Below are 16,398 nucleotides of genomic sequence, written 5' to 3'. Positions count from 1 at the left end.
CAATTCAGTACAAAAGTAGCATTAATTCCCCATTCAAATTGAACCCTAAATTTATCATTTGTCAAGTTACGCCTCCGGCGCGCCACGTAGGATAAGTTTGTGTCAGAAATCTATCGGGTCGGATGAGAAATATACACAGTCCAGCAAAGTTCATGACTTTTCATGCAACATTTAAAGTTCACGGGAAAAACTAAACTATTTTGAAAATTCATGACTTTACATTCAATTTTCTCTGAATTAGATCACATAAAACAATTTTATCTCATTCATACTTTATCTCATCTTTCTTACCTTGCCAATTTCTCATTAAAAGCCATAGCATGTATAAATAGGACTATTTTTTATGGACTAATGAAGCATTTTTTAATAAAAAATATTTGGGGTGATCTTCACAGACATAAAATACATCCAACTATTAATCCACGTGGCTAATTCCCTGCGATATCTCATGGATGCCACATTCTCATTATCCATAAAAAAACCCCTCTTTTCTTACCCCATAAAACAACACAAAAAAACACACACACGCCAAATCTAAGAATCAAAACATGAAGAACACTATGAACTCCACCACCTCTCCACCACTCTCACTCCAACACCACCATCACCTCATCCCCACCACTTCACAACAGCCTAGGAAGCAACAAGTACAAAGAAACCTCACACCATATGCATCAAAATCAAGTGGCTTCTTACTCAAATCAGTACATCATCTCATCTCCTAAATCTTGATTTCCATTAATGATGATGTTTGCTTTGACCCTTTTTAGCCTCTCTCAGAGCCATATACATTCGATTGCTAACAAGAAATAGTGTGTTGATGCAGGTGGCAAATAGGTGCCAAACATGTAAAGGACAAGGTGCAGTAGAATGTAAAGGCTGCAAGGTATCTTTTCTTTGTCCAACTACTACTCCCTCGTTCGTCCATCCAAAGTAATCCCTCAGTCACATTGAATATGAAACATTCGATTTTTGGCAAGAGATTTTACGTAAAGTTGTTTTGTGAGTTAAATAGAAAGAGAATAAAGTAAGTCACACTGAATATGAAACATTTGATTTTGAGTGAACTACATAAACGGTACATGATCTTTTACTTTTGCACATAAATAGTACCTGATATTTATTTTATATCGTTATTAGTACCCCATGACAAAAATAACATTGGGTACCAAACATATGAGTTTTTTATTATGGGGGATATTTTTGGATATTTCAATTGATTAGTACCAAATATGTGATTTCTTTTTTCTTCCTTTCTTATTTCTTTTTTTCTTCTTTAGTTTCTTCTTCTTTCTTTTTTCTTCATTTTCTTCTTTCCTTTTAGTATTTTATCTTCCTTTCCTTTTTCTTTTTTCTCCTTAGTTTATGTTTCCTCTTTTTTCTTTTTTCTTCTTTTTCTTTCTTTTTAGTGTTTTATACATACATCTAATTGCATTTATAATATAAATCAAGAACAAAACACCTAACTAAATTAATTATTTAAACTAATTAAATCAATTGACTATTTTAATTAAATTATTTTATACTCATTTTACGGTTGAAACACCTAACTAAAAATATTCAATTGTTTATATCATTATGAATACAATTCACAATTTTAAATTTTTATTAAGACTTTATAAAATAGTTATTAATTTAATATAAAATAATAATAACAATAATAATAGTTATTATTATATAATATTATATGATTCATAATTTAAATAATTATACTATAATTGTTTATTAATTAATACTAGTTTTTAGTATTATAATAATAATATTATTATAATAATAATTATAACTATAATTTTAATTAAGTATATTTGTATAATATTAAAAAATATCAAAATTAATTATTCATTTATAAAATCAAATTAATAATATTGATTAATAATAATAGTATAAAGAGTAAGGAGAATGAGAGAAGATATTATAATATCACTTTTGGTAATAGTTTTATATATGTCCAAAATATCCTTTATGACATAAATGGAAAAATGTATTTGTTTAGAGAGCATTTTGGGGTGAAAATTGTACCCGGTACCAAAAATGTGATTTATATGTACCAAAAACGATATAAAATAAATATCAGGTACCATTTATGTGCGAAAGTGAAAGATCATGTACCATTTATGTAGTTCACTCTTTGATTTTTGGCAAGAGATTTTACGTAAAGTTGTTTAGTGAGTTAAATAGAAAGGGAATAAAGTAATATAGAATAAAGTAGAGATGATGTTATTTTCATTTTAGGAAATATTTCATTTTTATTAGGACACTTGATAAAAAAACCAAAACATTTCATTTGTAATGAGACGGGGAATATATCACTTTGAGTTCAACATTGATTTGAATATATACTTCTACTATTTGGTAGGAATATATCACTATGAATTCAACACTGATTTTACTATTTGGTATACACTTTTTGAGTGGACAAAAGTCCCACTATGTTGAATTAGTAGGTGGTTTTTTTAGTAAATAATATTCTCTTCGTTCCAACTAAGTTGTAGCAAAACATTTGGACACGAAAATCAAGAAATTATGTTAAATGGATTAAATGAAAATAAACTAAAATAGGAGATATGAATTAATTAGGAGAAGCAAGAGATAGTAAAGTAGTGATAAAATAAAATACGAGTTGTCAAATATTTTGTTTATTGTAAAAAAAAAAAGAAAATAACTCAACTTATTTAGGACATCCTAAAAAGGAAATACGACTCAATTTAGTTGAGACGGACATAAGTAAGTGACTATGAGCTTGAATAATTGAGAAAATGTGAAACATTTTTTATCGACGGGATATATATGTGTAATTTGTGTCAAGTGGATGGCTTGAGGCACGGTTTTCTGTTCGTTACAGGGGACGGGGAAGAACAAGAAGAACGGAAACATATTCGAGAGGTGGAAGTAAGTATATATGTCTCTCATTGTCATTTGTGTGTTGTCTTAGTTTCTCTTAACACTTGTTTTTTTGGCAAGGTGCTTTGACTGCCAGGGGTTCGGGCTCAGGAGCTGCCCGGCATGCGGGAAAGGCGGATTGACACCGGAGCAACGGGGAGAAAGATGATAAGAGCATACATTTGTGAGCTCAGAAAGAAGACAGTAATGTTGTTTTATACAGTTATTTTGATTTTAATACCTATAATATTATTAACTTTTATTGAGCTATGATGAAATTGATTGGGAAACAATCATGAATTTATTTGAAGAAAAATAGTTATTTTTAGCTCAACCCCATATTGTTTGGTAAAAAAAAACTTCACTTTATTTTGAATAAAAAAACACCTAAGAAAAGTAAAGGTATAAAAATTCTTAAAAATTTGTTTACAATTTTCTTTATTTTTTATATGTAGAACTAATTATTAGTGTTGAATCGTCAAATCAAAGCAAATTTCATTATTAGATAACACAAAGTTTATATGAGATCATTTTAGTTCATTCTTTCTAGAATGAACTAAGAGCATGCACAACGGTGGACGCCGGCCCCGCATCCGTCCGTGCCAACGGCAAGGACGAGGCTCACCGCCGCTGCGCTCGCGCCGTGCCAGCGAGCAGACGACGTGGCGGCACGCGATTGGGCAACGGTTGCCTTTGAATATATTTTTTTTATTTAAAATTCGTTATTTAATTTTAAATAATGATAAAAAATAAAAATATATATATTTTCCAAATCCCAAAAATATGGCCGTTTTTTTGCCCATTTTTCTGAATTTTTTTGAATTTTTTATATTTTTTTCCCAAAATCATCTATAAATATACACATTCATCATCCATATCACATCAAATCATCTCTCATTCATCTCTCATTCATAATTCTCATACAAACTATCAACGCATTCATCCCTCACTCAAAACCTCAAATGGATTTCACCCATCTTATGGCGGAAGCGGAGCGCGAAGAACAAGAATACTACGAACAACATCGTGCCGCTTACGAAGCATATGTCGCGGCGAATACCCCCCGCTCCTCCTCCTCAACGAACTAGATCAACTTGCCGCTACATCCATCGTGACCGGGAGGGAGCCCACGAAAGGCCCCGGCTTGGCTGTGGTACGTGAATAATATAGCCGACATCATGTTCACGTGTATTATCTTACACAACATGATTATAGCCGACGAAGGGCCGAGGGCGGCTAGCATCTACGACGAGGATGAAGCCGGAAGCTCAACAGCGAGGTCTCCCCCACGTCGAGGTGAGCATACGACGATTGGCCAAAGGATCGAGACAAGGCACACCATGCGCGATACCTGAATCCACATTCAGCTACAAGAAGACCTAATCAAACACATGTGGGCGAAATTCGGCAACGAGTAGTGGTTTTTTTAATTTTTAGTATTTTAATTATGTAATTTTTAATTTTTAGGATTTTAATTATGTCGTTTTTATTTTATTTGTCATTTGTAATATTATTTAGGTTTTTTTAATGAATTTTAGTATTATGGAAATGTTTTTGTTTAATTGAATTTTAAATTAATTGTGCACGTCCTTGCGGAATAGCACAGCTGTGGGTGTTGTGCTCTTGCCAGAGAACAGGCAGAAAAAGTGGGCCCGGGCCCACAACCGTGCCGCTGGCAAGAGCACGGTTGTGGATGCTCTAAAACTCATAAAATAAACTAAACAAGCTATAAATAAACTTTGTGTTATCTAACAATTTTCTAAAATGAATAAAAAGTGAGGGTTCAATACTAAAAATTAGTTCGACATCGATCATAATCTAGGATGAGTAGTAGTTTTTGTTAGATAAAAAATTAAATAAACATATATGACAAATAAAATATCAAAATGAAGTGTTTTTTATTATTAATAAGACTTTCTTAAAACTAAGGATAACAATTGATTCCCATTGAGAATACAATAATAATCAAACAAGAGTGTTCTTGATTCTCGATGTCAATGGTCTTGATTGAAAGATGAGATGAAATATGATTTGTCGCTAATTCTTTTCAACGTCCCATCGGCACAATATAGTTTGCATCCGAGTGTCGCTAAGCAGCAATTGTGCAGACGGTCGCAAGCTTCTCAACACCAGAGGAGGGGCAAGTAGCTAAACAAGAAATGGATCGTGTTGATTTACAAATTACGTGATTTACACAATGCCTAGTTAATTACTAGGAATTTGGGTTGCTTCTATTCTATGTTTAAAATCATTACATCATTCTATTTTCCCCATGATGACTCATCAGCTATTTTCTTTTTGAAGGGGTTGGCAGCGGAAGCATAAATAAATTAATTACATAATAATTCTGATCTATTTAGCAGATTATTTAGACAAATTTTATTCGCGCAATTATTGTGTCATGCTCATAACTTGAATTAAATCATGCTTTAAGTATAATTGAAACCTAAAACATGCTTTCTACGAATTAGTCATTTTACCTTGAAGATTCTCCAAAGAATCGAAGATAGCTAACGTCTTCTTCATGTGAAGATCTTGAGTACTAAACTACGGATCTTCTGACTGGTTCCCGGACTGTACACTGATATCAGTGTGGGCTGATCTCACCAGAATACTAGGACTTAAATAAAACATACAGAAATTCTATCTCACGGGGGAGAGCAGAGGAGAAAAAATCGCCCTCTTCTATCTGGGAGAGGGGGACGAAAATTTCAGATAAAATTAAGTCTGTTTTCTGTCTCCTTTATTCTCCTATTTATATTAAGTCACATATTGGGCCCAGTCAGAGATCTATGGAAGGTTTTGGATATGGCCTCCCCCAATTAGCTATTTACTAATTAAATTGAACCCCTAATTTAATACGAGTTTATATTGGAATGTTACAAGCAACCACTACAGTAGTAATATTGCACTGCCCATCCAAATCCGAAATTATAAGTAATCCGGGTTTCCATTGTTTGTCGTTTATTTCACGCGCTTAAGATAGAAACGTCCATTAATTAATTAGTATCTGCTATGAACTTAATTAATTAACATCTTATTAATTCCAAGAGTGAACTTAGCAAGAAACGCTTATTTATTATTCATAGAGTAATACACACTCCAACTAGCTAGGTTCCGAATAATAAAGCCTTGTTTCGAGCTCCTCTTGAGGACATTATCAAACGAGACTCACCTCGCGCACGATTAAATATAATAGCAATCCTAGCACCGCTAGATACTAATCACCACTACCCAATATACCAGGATTATTGGGTTGCGAAAAACCCGCACCATTTGGTAAGTCAAAGTAGTGCATAATCAATACCATATGCTCAATGCTAACGTACACTGATTAAGAAATAAATAATTTATCAAGACCTCGTCTTTCAGTAGATAGCATAAAGACTTGTCTCGGTGTTAGATCCAATTCAGTGCTCTACCACACCAATGTTATCTTATTTCAGTAAGGCTTAGAAATATGCGAACTGACATTGCAACCTTTCACGATCTGTAGTCTAGGTCTATTTGGGTTGTGAAATTCTTATTTTTCTTTATTCAGAACTGACCGTGTTACCTTAAAATGGACGACGCCTACAACCGATTTACTAAAACAAAGACTTAGACTTTGTTAAGTTAGTTATACATTTAAACATGCAATAAACATCCATCAAATGTAAAACATAACAACATTATGACAAAAATAATATATTTCATCCATTGAAAAATAAAATAAAGAGTTTTACAGTATTATTTCTAGCATACAAGCTCTAACAAGTTATGCTACATTGCCAAAAATTTATTAAGCTTATTCGGGTAAAAATCTTGTTATAAAGCATGTTGTTTTGGCAAGATGCCTATAATCATAAGTCTGATTCTCGCAGGCCAGAAAAGTAGGAGAAGCGGAACAGTACGCAAAGAAGTTTTCAGCTTTTAAATAGTTAAGGTGAGAAGCAGACAGATGTATGCTAATCCTCTTATAAACTTGTCCTAACACACTTATATTTGTGCTAGGATTGTACTGCGCATCACCCACCAAACGTTCTAGGTCATTCACATACAGAAGAATTGGTGGCCGATGCTGTCAATGCTGCCATCTCGACCGCCTTCCGATTGACCAAATTTCTCAAACCAGTTCTAAACCCTAAACCCGATCACAATCAAATACCAAACTTGTGCTTGGTTTCTCTGAACTAACTTTTTGTCCATAATTGCCTGAGGGACAAATTCTGAACGACAAATGAGTGCCTCTCTCCACGCATTTCTCCGTTAATCCCTCTCTCTTCCGCCATTTTTCGACATGTCAAAACATGTATGGCTGTAAACAAAAGAGAAATCACGAGCATCGACATTAAAATGCAGGCACAAAGACTTCAATACGTAGCTCATCGACGGCCTAACTATTTCTCTTCCCTTCTCGGATTTTCCAAGACTTTTTCTTTCTCTTCCACTTCAAAACAGCCATCTTCTCCGATCTCCATTTGCGAAATCTCTGGCGATTCTTCAACCAAGACGTGTAGTCTTTCCCTTGTTTGCATTCAATGAAATCTACCAAATCATCTGAACCCTCACTTCCCGGTAACATACACTTCAAGAAGATCTCTCCACTGCACATCTCCTCTGTTTCTTCCTCAGCTAAAGTTTCTGACGATAAGCTCTCCTTTCCGTTATGTTTGTTTCCGACCAAACTGCAAAATATTCGGAACATCAACAAGCAAGAAAATAAAGCCCGTACAATTGGTTTACCGAGCTCTTAGAACACATAGAGTTACCTTGAATGCAGTGACCGCATCTTATGAAATTTTGACGCGATCACAAGGCTGGAGCTCTGATCGAACACCGTCTGCATCACAATTTAAACATTTTCGGGTGAAAAATGATGTCATGAATAGCTGGCGACTAGAACGAGAAAAGCAAAACAGTTACCTCCGAGAACCTAACGACTGGAAACTCCGACGAAAAATATTCTCCACTCGAATCAACGAGCAGGTGCACCGAGTCCAAGTTTCCCTCCTCCAAGACAAACAGATTCAACAGCGCAAGATTTGTCAACAAACAGGCTTTCACTAAGCAGTCGATTCCCGTAACAAAGCTAAGCGACAACAGACCTGAGAAATGCAAAAACATCATTTTGGAATCGACGTGTCTTGTGGCATGGCTCGACATCAGGCTGTGCAATTCTTGTTGCAGCGGTAAGCTCGTGTCGAAGTCCTTGAAACAAGCAATCACGTTCAAAATTAAATCATATTCCTTGCACGAGGAGAAGTCTTTAAGGCTTTTCGGGTGGGACGAATCATTGCTGTGCCTAACACACCGAATAGCTTGGATCAACGATACACTCATTAGTTTCAATAATGGCGCGAGCAAATATAGGTGCTGAAGAGTTGCACCCTCAATTGGTCGTGTTGATTTATCGTTATAGCTTTCGGAGGCTTTCAGCACCAAGCAGCTCAAGACGGCTAAGATCTCTTCTTGGCACGATACGCTATAAGCGTTTTGGCAGTCCTTCAAGAATCTCAAGGATGTGCCAACCAGGTCGGATTTCATTCTAGAGAAACTACTCTCCAAGACCTTCTGTGAAGGTCTGTCTAATCCAGAGATGAGGGCATTGATCTTTTCTTTCGTCTCTGTTGATATGTATGATTCGAAAGGAGGGTGGATAGGGCCGTCTGATGAAATCAACATCGAGCCCCAGCCATCTGTTTGCAGACGAGACATGTGCCTCGTGTAAATAATCACCGACTTCTCAAAAGCCGATAGGAAGCAGTTGGTGAGCTTACGATCTGGTTTTTTCAAATTGTTGACATGAAACACTTCGGAAACTAACGAGATCAAATGAGCCTGCATGTATTTTGGTGCATAATCTGTGATGGGGTTGAGAAATAACGACACAGCTGCGTTAATACTTAATGCTGGAAGTGGAAACGGATGTTCTTGCGTCCAAAATAGTCGACTCAGAAAATCCTTAAAAGCTTGCTTATCAGAAAACGACTGGATGAAATGATGACAGATTGCTTCCATCAGAATCCCGGCATCACCCTGAGTCGAGTGAGGACTAAATAGCACGCCGTTGGTAGAAGCAGCGGAACTGATCATCTTCAAGTATCCTGTTACTTGCCGATGTGCCAGCAGCTCATCCACAAATACCTGTCAATGAAATTTATCAATTACTCATAAATGGACAAAAAACACAAACATTTCGAAAGCTTCAAATTCTACCTCAAGCATCGTACACTTCAAAAAGAGGAGAGGATTACACGGCTCCAAGAACTCGATAGAAGCACTGAAGCCTTCAACAGACGACGCAGAGCAACCATTATCACTATAAACTGATTCCTCGAACACAAAAGCATGTTTTCCCGTGTCCCTCACCGACCCAGGCAGCATCAACTTCCTGATGATCTTCAAAAGGATCGCCCCCTTTTCAAGTACAAGACTTTGCCGCAAAGCAAGCAAAGGCAAGAGCAAGATACAACATCTGAAGAGCAAACTCAACACTTCCACCGCATTGAATAAGTCCGAACTAGAGCTATTCTCAGTTAACTCTGAGAATAATCGCTCAAACCTCGCCTCTAGTTTATCGAAGAGCACGTCTGAGAGCTCACAAATATCCCCGGATTTCAGTTTGATTCCCTCATTGCATATCCTTAGGTCGAATTCATGAGAACCTTCTACATACTTGATTTTCCACTGTGGATTTGAAGACAACTTAACAAGAATGCTATACAAATTCTTCAATGCCGATTGGTTAATTCCCTGAAATATTAACTTCTCAGTCACAGTAGAGAAACCATACATCAAAAATTCTTTCCCTAATCTTCCACTCCAAATACAAATTATAACTAACACGAATATCTCATTTTCTCCCTTAACAAGCGCTTCATTTCAATTATAAACAGCACATACACACGAATTTCTCCCTCTACATGTAGAATTAAGCATTCAATTGAAGAAACAAACAATGTACACAAAAATGTAACTTCAATCAAAATGCTAGGGCTTCGCTGGAAGGAATTTCTGAATACATTGTAAAACACACACACACACACACCGAGAGAGAGAGAGAGAGAGGGAACCTCGGGGGAGTCAAAATTGGGCAAAAGGGTTTCGAGAGCCCTTGTCCTTTTCCTGCCGCGTGTTTTCTTCGATGATTCCATCGCAAAATTAGGGGGAAATCTACACGAAAGGTGAAAGCTTTACGCTTTTTTAGCTAGGAATTGAAACGGGTCGGGCCCTAGCCATGTACCTGTCCGCTAATTCTTGATGAGAAGTTGAATCTGTTTCATGGAATAGATAGAAGAATATATTCAGTTTTGGCGCTGCAAATTTAGCTACAGCTGAAGCAGAGTTTGAATTGATTCTGGTTAAGAAGACCCGACCCGGATTCATTTGGGTGTTTCCAGACCCGGCCCATTTTCCGTTCATTCGGGTTTGGGCCTATACTAATTGAATGAGTTTTAATCGGTGGTTTATCCATGTGTTTATTTTTTTTGTACAAAATCATAGCTACTTATAGATGCACTAATTTATTTACTAATTGTAGTAACTTTATTAGTATCGTATCAATAAAAAATGTTTATACATTTCAATTTAGTGATTTTCATTTATGGTCGAGGAACATTGCAACGTGAATCATGAATGATAAAGTTAGTTACTCCCTCATTGGGTTATTCTCAAAGTAGAAAGGTTGTTATTTTAGTGATTTTTATAGCAATGCAAATGTTGAATAATAAAGTTAGCTACTCACTCGTCCGTTCCCATGACCCGTTAACAAGTAAATTAAGAAAGTTATGTTTTGTGTTTAAAGCTGTATGATTTTATTAGCTTTAAGCCGTTTTTATGTTAAAAGAAGAGATTTTAATTTGAAACGCATCATATGTAATTGAACGGTCCAACAGTAGTTCTAGAGCCTTCTAGAGGTGCCTACGGTTCTGGAATCGGCAGTTACGGTTCGGAACCGCCGGTTCTAGTTTTAGAAATTATCGAACCGGAACTGAACCGCGAGGGTGTTTCTCGGTTACGGTTCGGGTTTGAAAACCGCCGGTTTGGGTTTCGGTTCCGAAGCGGTTTTTTACGATTTTTCACGGTTTTGAACTACCGGTTTTTTGCATTTCCGGCTTGATTTCACGGTTTTTCGGCAATTTTTGGGGATCCGGTTTGGAATCGCCCGTAATCGACGGTTCCGACACGGTTTCAGTTCAAATTTTTTTAAACCTGAACCGAACAACGACTCAAAAATTGACGGATACGGTTCGGATAAATTCTCACGGTTTCGGTTTTAACCGACGGTTCGGTAAACCTTGGGCAGGTCTAAGTAGTTCTACTAGTAATTCCACAGTAACATAAATAAAGTACTCCAACCATCCTATAAAAATTAAGACATTTGGGACAACAAATTAATGTATAATTAGTAAAGTAAAGCGATGTTCGATTTCTTAAATAAAATAATACTAAGATATAATCTAGGATTGAGTTATGAGATTATTTTAGTTGGATGTGGGTTGACTATGACTATTTATCACATGATTTTATATCTTTGATTGAGTTGTGAGATCCAATCTCATAAACCAAACAACTCATAAGAGAGATGAAGAGAATGATAGTTAAAATAATAATAGTGGAACCTGCATTATAATATACTCCCCCCATTGTGTGGTAGTGAAAATATTTCTTTTCGACACACGAATTAATAAATAATGTTAATCTTGTAAACCAAATAGCTCATAAGAGAGATGAGGAAAATGAACGTTAAATAATGTTAACGAATAGTAGAACCTACATTATAATATACTCCTTTCGTTTCGCGGTAGTGGAAACGCTTCTTTTCGGTACGCGAATTAAGAAATATTGTGTTAAGTGAGTTAAGTAAATGAATAATAAAGTAGGAAATAAAAATGGTAGAAAGATGAAGAGAGAATAAAATAAGAGATAATAATGTATTGATTTTTGCTATAGAAGAAAATGACTCTATTGTTATAGAATGTACAAAAATAATAAAATGACTTCATTAATGTGGAAGACAGGAAGTGGATTAGTACTTTATCCATCTCATTCAAAGTGGAAAACACGGGTAAATTTGAATGAGACGTATAAAATAGCATAACGGTGCATCAACGAAATGTTAGGTAAAATTGCATAGGTAAGTTTGGAGAGTACTATGTGAAGAGAATTTAGAGAACCAAATTACCAAAAAGATTTGGAAAAAGCATTTCCAAACTATCCAAAAAGGTTTAGAAAAAGCATTACCAAATTAGTCAAACAAATTGACAAGTGAGAATCAGTTTATATTGACTAATAACTACACATAAAAAAAAACATAATTATTGCTCTTCTCTTAAAAAGTAATGACAAAAGAAAAATGGGAAAAGGATCATTATTGTGTTAATTAACATTTAAATGGCGACTCCAATTAATTAAGATCACCTAAATTCCTATTCTAATATTATACTCCAAATGCTGTCTTAAACCATTATTAAGGAAGTCAATCTTTCATATTTCGATTCCCCTTTTGAATAAATGTGCGAAATTAACAATCTTTACTGTTAGCATTTAATCTTACTCCATTCTTGAATTGTAAAAAGAAAATAAAAATTCAAGCACCTTTCATATTCCAATCTCCCTTTTGAACAAAAGAGTGCAATTAACAATCTGGATTACTATCATTTGATTCAATTTAAATTTAGCTTTTCAATTGTATAAATACATTCTTGAATCTACTTTAACTTCCCACTAACCCCACCTCCATTAGAGCATCAGCAATGGTGTCCGTCCGACGTGTCGGACGTCCGCCATTAGGTGAGAGAGGCACGGATACAGACGTCCGCTGCGGACACCAGAGTTCTGCGGCATTCCAGGGAGGTCCGCGTGGACGTCCGCCATTGTGTTGACACGACGGACGTCCGCACGGACGTACCGATTTTTTATTTTTTTAAAAAAACTCTATATATGTTAGGGAGATTTTTAAGGAGTTTCGAACACTGTAAATCAGTCCTTCCACATTCAGAAATTATATTTTCGGATGAATTTTCTACACAGCTTGACCCCAACCAGGGGCTCTGCACCTCTGCCCCTTGGACCCCGCAACTCGGGAGCGCTGCCCCCGAACCCCTGTCTAATCATAATGAATTCAACAAGTGTGCACTCCGCACTTCCAAACTTATATGATGTCTCATTATGACAATATTGATCAATCAAGTTAATCCAATTACACTAAAATAACCAACACGACATGCGCAAAAAACAAGCTCAAATTCGACTCCAAAACGATATAATTGTAGAAGTATGGCAGCGGAGGGGTCGTCGTTGATGAAATTTGTATTTATTGAAGTGTACTTTTTTTTAGTTTTTTTTGTTGAAATGTACCTTTCTTTTTTTTATTTAATGAAATTTTATTCCGTAATCGTGGCGAAATTTTAATTCCGTAAATTGTTTAATTCTAGAAATTGTTTAATTTGTGAATTTGTGAATTTTTATTATTGTGGGAAGTCCGTTGGGATGTCATTGGGGATGTCCGTCATTGTGCAGTGGGATGTCTGTATGACGTGGCATGAGGTGTTTTTGGGATGTCCGTCGGGACATCCGCACCACTGCTAATGCTCTTAGAGTATCTATGGGACCGCCGCGGCTATAGCCCCGGCGGGGCGATCTCGGGGCGCCTTATAGTGGAGGCGACGTCCGCCCCGGGGCGGACGGTCATGCGGCGACTTCGGGGCGAGGACGATCCGGTCGGCCTTTCGCCGCGCCTATAGTGCGCCGGCAATAGGCGCCCCGGCGCCCCTCAAATTTATTTATTTATTTATTTATTTTTAAAATTAACTCTATAAATATCACTCATCCACCACCCATTTTTTCACCATTTTCACACACTCTCCCTTCATTCACTACCTACACTTTCACTCTCTAAAAATGCACGGTGGAGACGACGAATCACCCGGCTCACAGGAATCGGGCTATGGCGACAATCCTTCACAGCCGTCGGGCGGCTATCCTTCACAACCGTCGGGATATGGCGGCTATCCTTATCAGCCGTCGGGATATGGCGGGTCTCCGTCCCAACCGTGGATTTGGAGTCAATCTCCCCCGCCATGGGCATCGAGTCCAAACCTTCTTCCATCTCAGTCGTGGAGGTCTTCTCCCACGTCCCAACCTTTTTAGCGGAATCTGAGTCGCTCGGCGTTTGGAGATTACAGACCCAACCTCGACGCGCTTAACCAGTCGCGTCCGGACTCCCATTTCCTATCCAGCCAATCTCCTTACACCGAAGCAGATCAAGACGCACTGGATACCATGATGGGTCTGCTCAGTTCCGGCGTCCCGGATATGCCTGCAGCACGGGTGGAAACGCTCGGTCCGACCCGAAGCAGTGCCGGTGGCGGTGGCGGTAGGGGCGGTGGCCGCGGTGGCAGTGGCGGTGGCTCGGGCAGCGGCGTCGGCAGTGGCTGTGGCGAGGGCAGCGGCGTCGGCAGTGGCGGTGGCTCGCGCTCCAAACGGGGCACGCTCTACACCAAAGTGGAGTCCATTTCCGTGGCGAGGGCGTGGGATGCCATCACATCGGACCCCATAGTGGGCATCGATCAGACCGAGGGGAGCTTTTGGAAGCGCGTCCTGATGGCATACAACGAGTTCAAATCTCGCGGCGCCCGAGAGCGCGACCCAGAACAGATCCGCAAAAAGTGGTCTAGATTCTGCCGGCTACCAAACGGTTCGCGAGCATATACCAGAACAACCTGCTCCACGCTGAGAGTGGCCGAAGCGAAGCAGACGTGAAGGCACTGTCGATGGGCCAATACATTACGGAGGGCTGGCCAAAATTCAGAATGTGGGAGGAGTATCTAATTCTCGAGCATTGTCCGAAATTCAAGGCCATCTGCCCGCAAGAGGTCACTGGAGCTCCTGGGCCGAAGCGTACAAGACACAACATTGCCGGGGACTACAGCAGAGGAAGCGGCTCGCAATCGTTCGAGCAGAACGACGAGCAAGTTGAAGAGCCCGCCCCAACACACACTAGACGAGGACGGCCCCCGGGACAACAGGCCTCTATCCGCAGCGCCAGAGGGGCTAGATGTTCCTCCCGCCACTCGTCCGCCGCGTCTGGATCGCGCATCTCGCAGTCCGCCCCAATCCGCAGCCCATGCTTCCTAGTCCCCACGAGGTCTTGAGGGAGAACCTAGTTGTGCAGTTGATGCAACAACTGCAGGACGTCTGCAACAAATACCTAGCCACCGATGACTGGTACATCAAGAATATATACCAGAAGCTCATAACCCGGATTCAGCGTCGTCTAGGGTTGGCTGATGAGGCTCCTGGGGCAAGGCGGCCGGCAGCAGCGAGGGAGGCGGAGAAGAAGAGGAAGGAGCCGACTCCGACACCGAGTAGACGGTGGCGGAGTTTTTATTTGTATTTTATTTTAAATATTCGTTGTATAATTTTACCATTTTCAATACAACGAATATTAAGTCCTAATTAGCTCGTTTTCTAATTATTTACATTGCGATGATTTTAATTATACTTGATTGAAACTACAAACATTTTTAAATGAAAATTGATTATAAAATTTGGGGGCTACTGGAAGTGTCCACCATAGTGGCGGAAAAAAAAAATTGGGGCTGTGGACAAAAAAATTGGGGCTGTGGATAAAAAATGGGGCGGGGCTATTGGAGTGTCCACCTTATAGTGGACACTCTTAGGGTGTCCACTATGGGACCGCCGCGCCTATAGCCCCGGCGGGGGTGATCCCGGGGCGACTTATAGTGCAGGCGACGTCCGCCCTGGGGCGGATGGTCATGCGGTGAAACCGGGGCGAGGACGCGCCTATAGGCGCGCCGGCCTATAGTGCGCCGACGCCCCTTGAATGTTTTATTTTTTTATTTTTTAAATTAACTCTATAAATACCACTCCTCCACCACCCAATTTTTCACCATTTTCACACACTCTCCCTTCATTCACTATCTACACTTTCACTCTCTAAAAATGCACGGTGGAGACGACGAATCACCCGGCTCGCAGGAATCGGGCTATGGCGGCAATCCTTCATAGCCGTCGGGCGGCTATCCTTCACAGCCATCGGGATATGGCGGGTATCCGTCCCAGCCGTGGATTTGGAGTCAATCTCCCCCGCCGTGGGCATCGAGTCCAAACCTTCCTCCATCTCAGTCGTGGAGGTCTTCTCCAACGCCCCAACCTTTTCAGCGGAATCTAAGTCGCTCGGCGTTTGGAGATTACAGACCCAATCTCGACGCGCTTAACCAGCCTCGTCCGGGGTCCGCTTTTCTATCCAGCCAATCTCCTTACACCGAAGCAGATCAAGACGCTCTGGATACCATGATGGATCTCCTCAGTTCCGGCATCCCGGATACGCCTGCAGCACGGGTGGAAACGCTCGTTCCGACCCGAAGCAGTGCTGGGGGCGGTGGCAGTAGGGGCGGAAGCCGTGGTGGCGGTGGCGGCTCGGGCAGCGGCGTCGGCAGTGGCGGTGGCGAGGGCAGCGAAGTCGGCAGTGGCAGTGGCGAGGGCTCCAAACGGGGCAAGCTCTACACCAAA

The 16,398-nt window shown here is 39.4% G+C and overlaps 2 protein-coding genes across 2 annotated transcripts; one reads left to right on the top strand and one right to left on the bottom strand.

Annotated features, from left to right (window-relative positions):
- Positions 1–499: 499 nt before the first annotated feature.
- Positions 500–3,173, top strand: LOC121782152 (protein PHOTOSYSTEM I ASSEMBLY 2, chloroplastic-like). The gene is made up of 4 exons (XM_042179880.1): positions 500–704; positions 827–886; positions 2,843–2,889; positions 2,962–3,173. The coding sequence occupies exons 1-4, from the start codon at positions 549–551 to the stop codon at positions 3,047–3,049; spliced, it is 351 nt and encodes a 116-aa protein (XP_042035814.1). The 5' UTR covers positions 500–548; the 3' UTR covers positions 3,050–3,173.
- A 3,381-nt stretch (positions 3,174–6,554) lies between these two features.
- LOC121781880 lies at positions 6,555–10,170 on the bottom strand. The gene is made up of 5 exons (XM_042179578.1): positions 9,936–10,170; positions 9,079–9,615; positions 7,786–9,006; positions 7,632–7,702; positions 6,555–7,547 (listed from the first exon to the last, which is right to left on the bottom strand). Exons 1-5 carry the CDS (start codon positions 10,014–10,016, stop codon positions 7,256–7,258), a joined length of 2,202 nt encoding a protein of 733 aa, XP_042035512.1. The 5' UTR covers positions 10,017–10,170; the 3' UTR covers positions 6,555–7,255.
- Positions 10,171–16,398: the final 6,228 nt, after the last annotated feature.

Source organism: Salvia splendens, chromosome 20 (genome assembly GCF_004379255.2).
Source record: "Salvia splendens isolate huo1 chromosome 20, SspV2, whole genome shotgun sequence".
In the NCBI taxonomy this organism is placed as follows: domain Eukaryota; kingdom Viridiplantae; phylum Streptophyta; class Magnoliopsida; order Lamiales; family Lamiaceae; genus Salvia; species Salvia splendens.
Note: the sequence above shows the minus strand (reverse complement) of the source record. Positions and strands in the feature narration are given on the sequence as shown.